General features: G+C 49.0%; 1 protein-coding gene across 1 annotated transcript in view; it reads right to left on the reverse strand.

Annotated features, from left to right (window-relative positions):
- RAP1GAP2 (RAP1 GTPase activating protein 2) overlaps positions 1-14,754 on the reverse strand; it is a 213,424-nt gene extending 198,670 nt beyond the window's left edge. The window contains exons 1-2 of the mRNA XM_007177458.2: positions 14,641-14,754; positions 4,017-4,133 (exon numbers count right to left, since the gene is read on the reverse strand). Of these exons, the coding sequence (XP_007177520.2) occupies positions 4,017-4,133; positions 14,641-14,690 (167 nt within the window). The 5' untranslated portion in view covers positions 14,691-14,754. The remainder of the gene's footprint in view (positions 1-4,016; positions 4,134-14,640) is intronic.

The following is a 14,754-nucleotide window of genomic DNA, read 5'->3' on the forward strand; positions in this document are numbered from 1 at the left end:
TCTGGACTTGGAAGTAGGAGGTTTCAGGGACTGCCAGAGTCCTTGAAACTCTCCCCCCCCCCCACGCCTTCGACCTGGCAGCCGGGAGTTTTCATTCATTCGCTGCACAGCCATCCTCCCAGCTTTGGCCAAACCAAGGGTGCTCCTGAACCTGAAGGGGTTGAAGGCAGGAAGGGTGCGCTAGGGAGCCTTTGAGACGCTTGAGTCTTCCTCCCTAACCTCCACGGAGGGCGGCCTCTGAATATGGCTTGCACATCTCAGTGATGGGAAGCCCACTCCCTCAGGGGGCAGCCCACGCTGTACTCGAGCAGTTCTACATGTTAAAAAGCCCTTCATTTAATTGCATGGAAATCTGCATCCTTTCCATCTGCTGGCCATGGCCTCACTCTGCTCTGGCCACAACAGCTTCCTGCTTCTGGAACATAGGTAGGGCCTTGTAACTGCTGTTTCACTTCCCATCTCCTGTGCCCCTCCCCAGCCTTTCTTCAACACCCCTCACCAGCAGCTTCTCCATATGTCTGCCCCCTGAGTCCTTCAGGACTCAGCTCAAATGTCACCTTCTCGGAGAGGCCATCCACCTCTTCCAAACTCCCCACACACCCACTGGTCACTCTTTATCTGATGCTCTGTTTCAGTTTGTTCAGCACTCTGATCATCTCAAGATATTCTCTTGTCTATGCGTCTATAGTCTGTCTCTCCCAGTAGAATGTGTGTCCCATGGAGGCAGGACCCTTGTCTTCCTTAAGACAAGGCATCATAACCCCAGGGCCTGACCTGGAGCAGGGTGGAAAGCAAAAAGGAAGGCGGGTGGCCAACCCACCCTCTGAATCCCTTCAGCAGCCTAGCCCATCACCCCAAAATGTAACCTGCTCAGCCATTCAAGGGTAACATCGGCATGGTATTAGCAGAAGAATGTGCTCAATCTCTGTCCACAAAATAAATGAGGAAATGATAGAGCATTCCTCTTAGTCTGAGACAAAATAGAAGGACTTTCCTCCTCAGCTCTGGACTCTGCCCTGAGCTCTTGCAGCCCCAAGACACGAGCATTTTCTTAAAACATGGGGCCATACCCAAGCTTCTAGTCAACTGGAACCTCTCAGACAGCTGATCCCCTCAGCCTGATGCCCAGGTGCAGACAAGATTGGAGGCCAAAATAGACTTCTCCTTTATTTCTGTTAAACTGTACCTTCTAGACTTGGACCTGGACTCCAAGCCTCCAGGGCACTTCGGGTCCAACTGTGCCATCTTGTCCGTTGGGATGGTGCCCAGGTTCCTGCCATCGGCAATGTCACCGGCATGCTGTCCACATCCTCCCTCACCAAGTCCCTCATGAACACACTGAGCAGACTCAGCAAGGGCAGCCCACTCATCAACCTCCCTAGCTGTGCCCTCCCCCAGCCCACATTCCTCTGTGTCACCTGTAGGCTTTGATGGGAAGAAAAGAACAATTTCTTGCTGAAACTCAGAACCACTGTCTCCTGCTTTACCACCCCCAACCTACCTTCTAGTCTAGAAAACTAATCAGAAAAGCAAATAAGCTTCCCCCAGCAGGATGGGTTCCCAGGGAATTCACTCACTGCTGCTGGTCCTCCATCTCTTTCTTTTCTAAGTGCCCCCAAACCATCTCTTTAATAACAGACTCTGAAACCTGACCAGGAATGATGCTAAGCTCACTTATTTATGGTTCGTGGACTTATTTCCTCTCTGCAATGATAAAAATTACCTTCGCCATCTCCCACTTTGGGGCACATGCCTCATTCTCTGAGAGGCAGTGCGCATAGTGGTTGCAAGCACTGCCACTTACCCTGCGCCTCAGCTTTGTCATCTGATAAATGGGGAGTACAGTACCTAGACCATAGCATTGTTATGAAGATTAAATCAATTTATGCCTGCAAAGCATTTACAACATGACGCATAATAAACACACAGAAGTTAGTACAACTTTTGTGATATAAGAATAATAGTTAATTTTTTGAGTGCTGAGTCACGGAGCTATGGCAGCTTCCTCTTCAAGTCTCCTGGGAGGTAGCCTTCCCAGGTATGAAAGCTGAAGTTACTTTGAATGACTGCATCCTTCCTATCTTATAATTGCTTCCCTCTGCCATGGACTCAACTGGGCTCCTGTGACTCTGAAGAGCATTCTTGTTCTTTGGCTCAAAAAAGGTTAGCCTCAAGCCACCTGCGTGAGCAGGAGGTCCACCCTCCTCTTCTTCCCTGGCTGTTATCTTGGGCGGGTATAGCTAGCTGGCCCACATCAGTCTTGGAGCTAGCTTCCCTTCCAGCCTTCCTACCGGTGAGCCTGCATTATGTTCATTTGTCCTTCACCTGGTGCCTGATTAATGAGCTCTTTCTCTGGGCTAGGACCTCGGGATACAGAAGAGGGCAAGAGGGAAAAGGCCCTGCCCTCATGGACCTCACATTCCAGGGAAGCCACAGGCAATGAACAAATAGGCAAATAAGATAACGTCAGGTAGTGGAGAGCTTTGACGAAAGGAAAGGAGGTGAGGAAGAAGCTGCTTTACGTCAGATGGTGCTTGGCTCACAATAGGGCTTTGCACGTTGCCTGAAACTAATTCCGACCATGTGCCCTTCATGTCTGTGCTTCACCAGCATGTTCCCAGGACAGCCTCCTTCTCTGTCCCTGCAAGCATTCACAACTGTACATTCAGGATCACATTGCCACACCCTTCCTGATACTCTTGCCTCAAGCTCTAGCGCCTTTTCGGTCTTTTCTCTGCATGATTTGAAATCTGCCCCCTAGAGTTTAGGGCATTTGTCTGACCTCCCATCTCCTGAATATCAAGAGTTCCCAGGTGGCCTGAGTCACCTTTCCCAGGGTTCCTGTCACATCACATCATCATCCAGTTAATTCTTCCTCTTTGGGGAGAACTGGATCCAGAATACCTGTCCCCCTCACTGCTTCCTGTACCTTCTGAAATCGTCATTGAGACGAGAGAGCACATGCATTGCTCTTAGCTAAACATGACTCCTGGCAGATGTCTGGGTAGGTGAAGTCTCCCATCATCTCTGAACCTTATTCCTGGGGCCGGTTTGGGGAGATGCGGTAAGAGCACTGTCCCTGTTCTCTTGCTGGCCAGCACATGGTGTACCCCCAAATGACATCACTTCCATTCTTCTTTTCCACCCCTGGGAGGAAAGACCTGTTCTTTCTTGGCTTCAAGGGGCCTGCTAATTTAGAAGCTGGTGCAAAGAAGTTTTGATGGGGAAAGTGGGAAGAAAGGTCCTGGGTCAGGTCTAGCAGAAGCCTTGGGAAGGGGTGTGGCAGCAGCAGGGCTCCCAGGGATATCTCCATCGAGATTGCTAACACGGCTCATGTCTGTCCACAGTGTGGAGGAAGAGTGGGCGGGAAGGAGCCTGGGAGCAGGAAGCTGGGTGCCCCTCACCTGGACTCAGGATCCCAGCTGGGTTCTCTGGCATGGCGGAGGAGAGCGACAAGAAAGGAAGGGCTGGCTCTACCCAGGTCAAAGCAGGGACTGCCCAGCAAATATGCCAGCCGCTGTCCCTCTTAAAGAGGAACCAGTGGGACTTCCCTAGCAGTCCAGTGGTTAAGACTCTGCGCTTCCACTGCAGGGGGCACAGGTTCTATCCCTGGTCCAGCAACTAAGATTCCCACATGCCGTGCGGTGCGGCCAAAAATATAAAATAAGAGGAACCAGCTGATGATCTCCAGGCATCATTTCACTTGAGATTCATCATCTTCCTGATAGAAGGCAGGGAAAATATGATCATACCCATTTTACGGAGGAGAAAGCAAAGGCAATGACTTGCCTCAAATCACTCAGCGCATTCTAGGCTGGACAAGCACCCCGGCTGACAGACTCTTTCAAGCACCCCGACTGACAGACTCTTTCAAAGACCCTGGAAGGCCTCTCTGCCACTGAGGGCCGTGGTTCCCCACTGGGAGTTTATGGACCAGTGTGGGGCTGGCTGCATAATAAGTACCAACTGGAGGGGCCTGGAGGAAGGATGAGAGTAAGGGCAGTGGGTCCCCTTACCTGGAGGGAGACTCAAGGTCAGCACGGCTGAGGATGCGATGCTGCTGGGGGCTGTAGAGCCATTGGAAGGCTGTCAGTGTCCTCTCCTCAATTCGGAACCGCCCTTCCTGCACATACCTGCGGGCAAGACAGGAGAGAGTGAGGAGGTGGGCAGGCAGGACTCTGCAGGGATCCTTTGGGAGTTGGCCCTACTTGCTAGAAAATGATAGATGAGAGGTACCTGTCCCCAAATATACCCCCTGCTCGTCTGCCAGAAAGCCCTGTTTCCAAAGAGCCGCAGTTAAAATTCCCTGAAGAAGAGGCAGCTACAGGGAGCAGGTTTCAACTCAATAGATGGAAAAACTTTTTACAAGTTAGTTGTCTGGGACTTCCCTGGTGGCACAGTGGTTAAGAATCTGCCTGCCAAGCCAGGAGACACGGGTTCGATCCCTGATCCAGGAAGATCCCACATGCCAGGGAGCAACTAAGCCCGTGCGCCACAACTACTGAAGCCCATGAGCCTAGAGTCTGTGCTCTGCAACAAGAGAAGTCACCGCGATTAGAAGCCCGCGCACCGCAACAAAGAGTAGCCCCCGCTCGCCGCAACTAGAGAAAGCCCACGCACAGCAATGAAGACCCAATGCAGCCAAAAATAAATAAACAAAATAAATAAATTTATTTTTAAAAAGTTAGTTGTCTCAAGTTGAAAGGAGTCACTTGGAAGGAGTGAGATCCCTGTCACCAGAGGTATGTAAGCAGACGCTGGGCAGGGGATTCAAGCATCAGACAAGGGTCCATTCTCCAAGCCCTTTATAAGACTGAGACATTGGATTTCTTGAGTTCACAGCAGGAGAAAGTCTGCTCTGGAGTGGGGGTCATGAGTCAGATGTCAGGATTAGATCTTCCAGAACCTCAAGGGTCACTCACAGGGTCCCAGCCACCCTCTGGATCGACAATCAGCCCAGAGCAAGGATCGGGGAAGCTGGACTGGGCAAGGTGAACACGAAAGGATCTCACCCACCCTGGCCACCCATTCCTGGTAGAATCATAAATCTGTCCATTAATTCAGTATTTATTGAGTGCCCATGACAATGAGCAAAAGATACATAATCCCTGCCATCCTGGAGTTTTCAGTTTTGTGGGGAGAGAAGCCATCAAATAATCACGTGAACAATATATCATTTTAAACAGGCCCTCTCATACATTGCCAGTGGGATTGTCAATTGGTATAAGCCCTCTGATGGATAGCCTGACAACATCTGTCTAAATTATACATGTAATTCCTCTGTGATCCAGCGATCCCCCTTCAGAGAATTTACCTACAGATTCTGCATGTTGGACAAGGTAATCCGTGGCACTGTTTATAATGACAAAAGACAGGGAATGGCCCAAGCACCCATCAGCAGGGGGTTGGTTAAATAAATTACGGTGCATCCATACAGTAAAACAGTGTGCAGACATAAAAAGTGTTTTAGGGACTTCCCTGGTGGCGCAGTGGTTAAGAATCCGCCTGCCAATGCAGGGGACAAGGGTTCGAGCCCTGGTCTGGGAAGATCCCACATGCCGGGGAGCAACTAAGCCCGTGCGCCACAACTACTGAGCCTGTGTGCCACTACTACTGAAGCCTGGACGCCTAGAGCCCATGCTCTGCAACAAGAGAAGCCACCGCAATGAGAAGCCCGCGCACCGCAATGAAGAGTAGCCCCCGCTTGCTGCAACTGGAGAAAACCCGCGCGCAGCAACGAAGACCCAACGCAACCAAAAATAAATAAATTAAATTAAATTAATTTATGTAAAAAAACAAAAAAAAATGTATCCTGGAGGTCTTTGCATGATAGCACACAGAGAATGCCCTCAATTAAAACACTTTTTTAAAAAAAATTTATTTAGTTATTTTTATTTTTGGCTGCGTTGGGTCTTCGTTGCTGTGCACGGGCTTTCTCCAGTTGCAGCAAGCGGGGGCTACTCTTCATTGAGGTGCGCGGGCTTCTCATTGCGGTGGCTTCTCTTGTTGTGGAGCATGGGCTCTAGGCACGCGGGCTTCAGTAGTTGTGGCACGTGAGCTCAGTAGTTGTGGCTCACGGCTCTAGAGCACAGGCTCAGTAGTTGTGGCGCACGGGCTTAGTTGCTCCCCGGCATGTGGGATCTTCCCAGACCAGGGCTCGAACCCATGTCCCCTGCATTGGCAGGCGGATTCTTAACCACTGTGCTACCAGGGAAGCCCCAGGATATGTTGTTAAGAGAATAAAAATCAAGTGCAGAAAGGGCAGTATGTGTACTTTATGTTTAAAAAGGGGGAAAGAAGAAAGTAGGAATTCCTATTTGCTTATCTTCATATGTAGAAATTCTGGAGACACAGAAGCTAATAAAAGTAGCTTCCTGGGTGGGGATAAGGGAGAGCTGGGGGAATGGCGGGGATAGGGGAGTGACTTTTTAACAGTGTGTCTTTTTATACAGGAGAGGTATTACCTATTATTCCAAATGTTTAATTGTGTGTGTGTGTGTTCCTGTGTATGAAATTACAAACTGCATAAAGTGCTATGAAAAGAAAAAATTGTGCAGGTGCTCTGATATTGCCCGATGGGGCACAGGCTATTTGCTGGGGGAGGAGATTTCCCAGAATGCACGTTGCTGGAGGGCAGAGGGCTTTCATTGCTCCTATGGTCTCCCAAACCAAAGCATCTGGTCCCCGCCTGTCTCCCTTCACTCTCTTCGATATGATCTGATGGGCATTTCAGTAAGATCATCCTGGTGGAAAAGAGCAAGGTAGCCAGGTTAGATGTTCTTGCAGGGGTCCAAGTGGGACAGTGCTGGTTTGTACAGGGGATAGTGCTGGAGATGGAGAGAAATGGGAGGACTCAAGTGAGCAAAGGAGGTAGTGTCCACTGGTCCGGGGGATGGGTTGGACATGGGTGAAGGGGAGACAGGCAACAAAGTTGTTCCTGAGTTCCTGGTTTGTGCGGGCATCTGGCTGCAGTGCCATTCAAGCTGGACAAGGACAAGTTTGGGAGGGAAGATCATGACTTTATGACTTCAGTTTGGGACATGACCTTCCTCCATGACCTGCTTCCTGCCCCAAGATGACTCCTGTCCTATAAAACCTCGCTCAAAACTTGTCTCCTCCAGGAAGCCTGCCCTGATTAATCCCATCCTATTCTGATGATGAGTTTCTGTGCCTTTCCCCATCCTTGGGCTCCTCAATATGCGCTCCCCCTCCTTGCCATAGCCACCCCTCCTCTCCCCGACTCCCATCTCCCCAAGGCAGGTGGAGGGGACTGTCCTCCACTCTTTGCAGGCACCCTGACCTGGATTCTACTTCCCAGCTTCAGGTGAGTGATTTTTCCACTGTGAGTCCCTGAATCCTCATCTGTAAAATGGGAGTACTAATAACACCCACTCTGAAGGGCTGTTAAGATGATTAAATGAGATAATGCCAGGGAAGCTTCTGTCACGTGGTCATCATTATCTCCTTTCCTCCCCACCATCCTCATCAGTCCTCACCAGTCACTGGCTTTACCTGCTTCACCAACGACAGACAAACCCACTCCCTGCACTCTCTCCTCCAAGCTTCATATCAAACCCCTCAGAACCGGTGGAACCCATTTTAGAGATGAGGAAGAAGAGGTTCAGGGGACAGAAGTGAACTTGTCCAAGGTCACACACGCAGGAAGCAACAGAGGCAGGCCTTCTTTGCACCTTCAGCCCCTGGCATCCAGTCCCCTCCGTGCACACACACATCCTTTCCTCCTCCATACCAGCCCTCACTTCCCAACACAGATCTTGTCAGCTCCTCCCCGGCCCAAAAAGGTTTGTGGTTTCCCACCACGTATCAACCGTCCTCCAAACGGCTCACCTGAGAGGTCTAATTCTTCCCCACTTTGCTCCCCGCCAGCCTTTCCCACCGTTACATGCCTCCCCCCACCCCCGCCCACATTCACGCATACAGACCCCTGCATTCCCCATCTGTTTGTCCTTCTCCGAAGATGCCCTGCCTTTTCTTACCTCAGAGCCTTTGTTCAGGCTGCGCTCAGATCTCAGCCGCCCTCCCTCCATCTGCATCTTGCCCTACCCCACCCCAACTGCTCAAACCACACTGCCTCTAAAAATCTGTCCCCACGCCCCCAGCCAGCATCCAAAGTTGCTCCAAGGTTCCAGGGATGCTTTGCTTATCCTTGATCACAACGTCGCTCTCTGCCCGCGTGAGTTATTTATGTGCCTGTCTGTCTCCCTGCTAGAGTGCTAAGACTGTGTCTGATCATCTCTGAAATCCCTGCCACACCCTCACCCAGCACCCTGTTCGACTGAGCCAGTTTCCATAAAAATCACAACAGCCACAGTGATCAACTCACTACGTTCTTGGGCAGTTTCTTCCACAGAATGCTCTGACACAGATGATCTCCATTAATGAATCCAATTTGTTAACTTAGTGAGTGTATTTGCTGCACTGCACTTCATTAAATATAGGAAAAACAGAACACCATCCATCCCCAAATATCTTCCCTATTAATCTGTTTTGTACCTGAAATTCTATTGAACAGTACACAGAAGGAGATTAAATACTGCAAAGGGTCAACCTTGTAAAGCACGAGCAGCCATTAAAACTTTAGCAAGGGGCTTCCCTGATGGCACAGTGGTTAAGAATCCGCCTGGCAATGCATGGGACACGGGTTCGAGCCCTGGTCCGGGAAGATCCCACATGCCGCGGAGCAACTAAGCCCGTGTAGCACAACTGCTGAGCCTGTGCTCTAGAGCCCGTGAGCCACAACTACTGAAGCCCTTGTGACTAGAGCCCGTGCTCTGCAACAGGAGAAGCCACCGCAATGAGAAGCCCACGCACCGCAACGAAGAGTAGCCCCCGCTCGCCGCAACTAGAGAAAGCCCACACACAGCAACGAAGACCCAATACAGCCAAAATTTTTAAAAATTAAAAAAAAAACTTTAGCAAGAACCAGCTTCTCAGATTATCCCTGGAAAAGTAGGCATCAAGACCTGGGCATAGTCAGGGACATTTTGAAAGGAATGAGAAGGGGGGGTGGGGTAGAAGCTGCTCATAGTAAGAGTCCCCCAGTTATGGAGGTGGGCGACACCTCCAGGAGGATGCAACCCATCACCAAAAGAGAGAAGGGTCAGGCACTTTACAGGTTACACTTATTTTTGGGGAAGGTCAGGCAGGCATTGAAACCTGAACCTTGAAAACATTTTGCTAAGTGAAAGAAGCTAGTCACAAAGGACCACATACTAGGATTCCATTTATATGAAATGATGTCCAGAATAGACAAAACCATAGAGAGAGAAAGGAGACTAGTGGTTGCTTAAGGCTGGGGGAGAGTGGGGTGGGAGGAAATGGAGGAGAGGGACTGCTGAAGGTTATGGGATTTCTTTGGGGGATGATGAAAATGTTCTAAAATTGACTATGGTGATAGTTGCACAACCCTGTGAATATATTCTCACTGAATTTTACACTTTGGGTAAGTTGTGTGGCACATGATTTCCAATAAAGCTGTTATTAAAATAAACAAATATCTAATAGTGCATACTGATATAAATACATGATTGAATAACTAAATAAATGGGGAGGAAAGAGACAAATCTCGGGTGCAGAACAATTCCAAACAATATATGTAAACACTCTGACCTCAAAGAGGTGAACCATAACTCCACTCTACTTAGACATGAGCTTCACAGAGTAAATTCCTTCCAAAGAGTATACACTATAGAAAGGGGAAGGGGAGCAACTTTACAGTGGAGAAGACTGACAAATACTACCTCAGCCAGGTGATCAAAGTCAACATCAACATTGATAAGCTATGTTGATAGTATGTATCCTTGATATGATGCATGAAAATGGCACTCTATCCTCGTGGTCTTTTTCCCCCAAAACTCATAACCCCAATCTAATAATGAGAAAAACATCAGACAAATCCCCATTGAGGCACATTCTACAAAATATGACCAGTACTCCTTAAAACTTTCAAAGTCATCAAAAACAAGGAAAGTGGGCTTCCCTGGTGGCGCAGTGGTTGGGAATCTGCCTGCTAATGCAGGGGACACAGGTTCGAGCCCTGGTCTGGGAGGATCCCACATGCCGCGGAGTGGCTGGGCCCGTGAGCCACAATTACTGAGCCTGCACGTCTGGAGCCTGTGCTCCGGAACAGGAGAGGCCGCAATAGTGAGGGGCCCGCGCACCGCGATGAAGAGTGGCCCCCGCTTGCCGCAACTAGAGAAAGCCCTCGCACAGAAACGAAGACCCAACACAGCCATAAATAAATATAAATAAATAAAGATAGATTTTTTAAAAAAAAAGAAAAAAAAAAAAAAAACAAGGAAAGTCCAGGAAACTGTCACAGCCGAGAAGAGGAATTACGTTAATTACTAAATGCAATGTGGTATCTGGATGGGACCCTGTAACAGAAAAAGGACATAAGAAATCTAAATAACCTATGGAACTTGGTCAAAATAATATATCAACATTGGTTCATTATTGTAACAAATGTACCATACTAATGTAAGAAGCTAATAATATGGGAAACTGGGTGTCAGGTATACGGTAACTCTTTGTACTATCTTCTCAATTTTTCTGTAAATCTGAAACTGTTCTAGGGACTTCCCTGGCAGTCCAGTGGTTAAGACTTCGCCTTCCAATGCAGGGGGTGCGGGTTCGATCCCTGGTCAGGGAGCTAAGATCTTATATGCCTCATGGCCAAAAACCAAAACATAAAAAAAAAAAAAAAAACAGAAGCAACACTGTAACAAATTCAATAAAGACTTTTAAAATGGTCCACATAAAAAAAAAATCTTAAAAAAAAAAAACGGTTCTAAAATATAAAATTTACTAAGAAATAAAAAAGACATCTCCATGATAAAGAGCTTTTGCAGATTAATATGAAAAACTATATATATATAATGAGCAAATCAACAGGGAAAACAGGACAAAGGAAGCAAATCAGGAGTTTACAAAAAGAGAAACACAAATGACCAATAAACATAAAAAAATCAACTTATATAAGAAATAAAAATTAAAACAACAATGAGAGACCATTTTTCACCAGTGACATGGGCCAAGATTTAAAAGTTTGTTAATTGTCAGTGTGAGCAAAATTGTGGCAACTTACACATCACTGGAGATAATATAAAATAGTACAATTTCTTTGGTGATCAAGTTGGCAGTATCTTTCACAATGTGCATGTGCTTTCACTCTGCAATTTCACTTTGGGGAATATATCCAACCATTATCTTTGCACATGTTTGCATGGGTATAAGTTCACTGCAGTGATGTTTATAATATAAAAATATTCCCTAAAAGGTCATCAGTAGAGGCTAGACAAAGAAATTATGGTTCAACTTAGAATGGAATACTTTACAGTCAGTAAAAAGAATGTTGCCAGAGCACTTTGCAATGTTTTTCAAGTACTCACACAGCCTTAGCCTCTAGCCTCTGTCAGTTCCTTCTCCCAGATCTGAAGCCCCACCAGCAGAAACTGGGCAACAGGCCCTCAGAAATAATCAGAAGCTAAAAAGTCATACATATCTAATAACTTGAGCTAAAGAACCCAACCAAATTCTAATTTAGTTTTTGGTACTTTATGGAGAGTTTGGAGGAGGAGCCTCCAAAGCAAGAGCTGCTCTAAAAGAGTAAGTAGACATCAGACATATTTGTTGCCCAATGAGTATTCACCACCCTCTCTCCCACTCAAAATTTTGTTGTTTGGGTGGAGCTAACCCCAGCCCCCAGTTCCCAGGATGAGCGCATGACCCAGCCTGGCCAATATGAGCAGTCCATCCCCCTTGCCATGGTGATTGGCTGAAGGATGGCCATGTGACCCAAAACAGGCCAATGGGATGATATTCTGAAACTTCTGCTAGAACGCTGAGAAAGGGAAGCTGTCTTTCCAGGAGGGTTAGTCGTCTGGAGGGTTGCCTGCAGCTCCTGAGAGCCACCTCACTTCCACAAGGAAATAAAAAGGGAACAGAGGAAAGAGAAAGGACAGAGAGAGTAGGGCATTATTTGGTGACATTATTTGAGCACTTGAATCCAGTTTTACCTGAAACATGGAGAGTTCTTGGTGTTTTCAGTTACATAAACCAGTAAATTCCCTTTTTCTCTTAAGCCAATTTGAATTGAGAAAACTGACTCAATCTGAAATCCTGGAAGCAGGGGCCAAGGCTGATCATGTTGGGAGTGTGCCATGGAGTTCAGAAGGTGTCTTGCCTTCAAGAGTGCTCCCTGCCAGGGCTTCCCTGGCGGCGCAGTGGTTAAGAATCTGCCTGCCAATGCAGGGGACACGGGTTTGAACCCTGGTCTGGGAAGATCCCACATGCCACGGAGCAACTAAGCCTGTGCGCCACAACTACTGAGCCTGCGTGCCACGACTACTGAAGCCCGCGCGCCATGACTACTGAAGCCCGCTCGCCTAGAACCCGTGCTCCACAACAAGAGAAGCCACTGCAATGAGAAGCCTGCGCACCGCAAGGAAGAGTAGCCCCTGCCCACCGCAATTAAAGAAGGCCTACACGCAGCAACGGAGGACCCAACACAGCCAAAAATAAATAAATAAATAAATTTATTTAAAAAAAATAAAAGAGTGCTCCCTGCCAGGCTGTCTGATCACTCAAGTCACGTCTTCAGGACCTTCTCAGAGCAATGGGCTTTTTTACCCAGGAGTGAAAGGTGACCTAAAACCTATATTAGGGTTCTAGCGACTTCCCTGGTGGTCCAATGGGTAAGACTCCGCACTCCCAATGCAAGGGGCCCAGGTTCGATCCCTGGTCGGGAAACTAGATCCTGCATGCATGCCACAGCTAAGAAGTCCACCTGCCATGACTAAAAAAAAAAACAAAGATCCCACATGCCATGAAGATCCCGCGTGCCACAACTAAGACCCGGTGCAGCCAAAGTAAATAAATAAAATAAATAATAAAAAACAAATAAATAAAAATTTTTCAAAAATCTAATTAGGGTATTAATAATGATTTATGCTTCATCAGGTTCAGCCCAAGATCCAACCCAGACAGGCATCAGGGCAGAGAGAGTCAGAGCAGGAATCCAAGCTCTACCCCTTTAAAACTCTTCCTGTTTCCTCCTCCATGAAGTGAGGGAAGGAACCAAACTGCACAAAGTGATCTGGGAAGTTCCGGGGTCCTAGGGTGGTGCCTCCTTTCCAGGGAGAGGGCACTAAGTAACTGCCCACTCCCCACCAGATCTTCAAACAGATTAACTCTACTTTTATCTGATTTCTGTACTGAGGTTTCATCTGAAGAGTAGCTCCACTGCTAAATAATAATTTTGATTATTTGGACTTTGATTCCTGGAACCCTTGAAAGGCGGGATGGGCTGAGCAGGCTGACCCATTGACCCCCCTCCTGCTCTGACATGTTGAGATTTTTTTGACAATGTGAACTTGGATGGGCAGCCAGGCCCTGTGTTCAGGAAATACGAAGCAAAACAGAGGAGGAGTTAAGCCCCTGGGGAAGCCCTGAGTTCAAACCCTGACTGTGTCACTTGCTTGCTGGGTGACATTGATTAACCACTTTCCTTCTTGAGCCTCAGTTTCCTCATCTGAAAGAGGGGGGTGCTAATGCCTTCCCCTGAGTATCACTGTGAAGAGTAACTGAATCAATGCCTGATTATGGTAGAGCCAGTAGGAAGTGCTCTGGAAGTCAGGTTGCTATTATTAACGATATTATTGTTGTTCTTTGTATTCAGGCTACAGAATGTACCTGGTGAGAAGTGTTCCGGAATGCTACTTCAAAGATGCTCCTGGCCCTGGTTTGGGTGGGATGATTTGCGATGGGGAGGGGTCCCAGCCAGACATTCTTGGAGTCCTTCCAGGGCAGGAGTGGGCTGAGCAGGCTGTCCTGCATTCTAAGTTCCGCCAAGCAGAGGTCAGGCCCCTGGTTGAAACGGCCCTGAACATTCGGACAACGGGGACATGGGCCCAACCCAGCCCTGAACATTCGGACAACGGGGACATGCGCCCAACCCCTTTGCGATGCGTCTGAAACCCTCTTGGCCTGCAGTCTCGAGACCTGACACCAGCAGGCTCTGATTTCCCAGCCTGGGCAGGACTCGGTGAGGGTAGAGGCAACCACCCACCTACACGGGGACCTCTTCCCTCCCTTCCTAGGCCCCCCTTCTCAAACACCCTATCCCCCAAGTGCCCACAACCACCGGTCCGCGTGTAGGTGAACTGAAGCACCTCCTTGAACAGGAGAGATGAGAATTGTAGGTCGTGCCCTCTTGGGCGGGGCCCAGTCCGTGGCCCGACCCCGAGCAGCAGAAGGAATGAGGGTAGGAGGGGGAGCCCCACTGCACAAAGAGAGCTAAGGCGCGGGGAGGAAAGTGAGGAAACCCCGCAACGCGTCTGTAAGGAGGACCGGGGTCCCTCCAAAGCCTGACGTCAGGAACACGGTCCAGGGTCCCGGCGACGCTCGCTCTGGAGAACCGCAAAGACCAAGCTCGGAGACGCCGGTTGGGGATGACCAGGTAGCGCAGCGCCTCTCGTTAAACCCGGCCCCGCTGCCTCCGCTCGAGAAGAAACTTCGGGCCAGCGCCCCCGCTTCTTCCCGCGCCCGGCCCAGCCTCAGCACGCGGGGCGCGCGGGTTCGCGCCCGCACCAGGCCCCGCGCCCCCCGGTGCTCACTCACCAGCGCACCAGCTGCCAGCGCTTCTCCCCCGGCGCCCGGCGACCCGCCATGCCTCCCGGCCGGCGCCAACTCCCTCTCCGCCGCGGGCCGCACGGTGGAGGCGGCTCCGGCTGC

Source organism: Balaenoptera acutorostrata, chromosome 20, assembly GCF_949987535.1.
Source record: "Balaenoptera acutorostrata chromosome 20, mBalAcu1.1, whole genome shotgun sequence".
In the NCBI taxonomy this organism is placed as follows: domain Eukaryota; kingdom Metazoa; phylum Chordata; class Mammalia; order Artiodactyla; family Balaenopteridae; genus Balaenoptera; species Balaenoptera acutorostrata.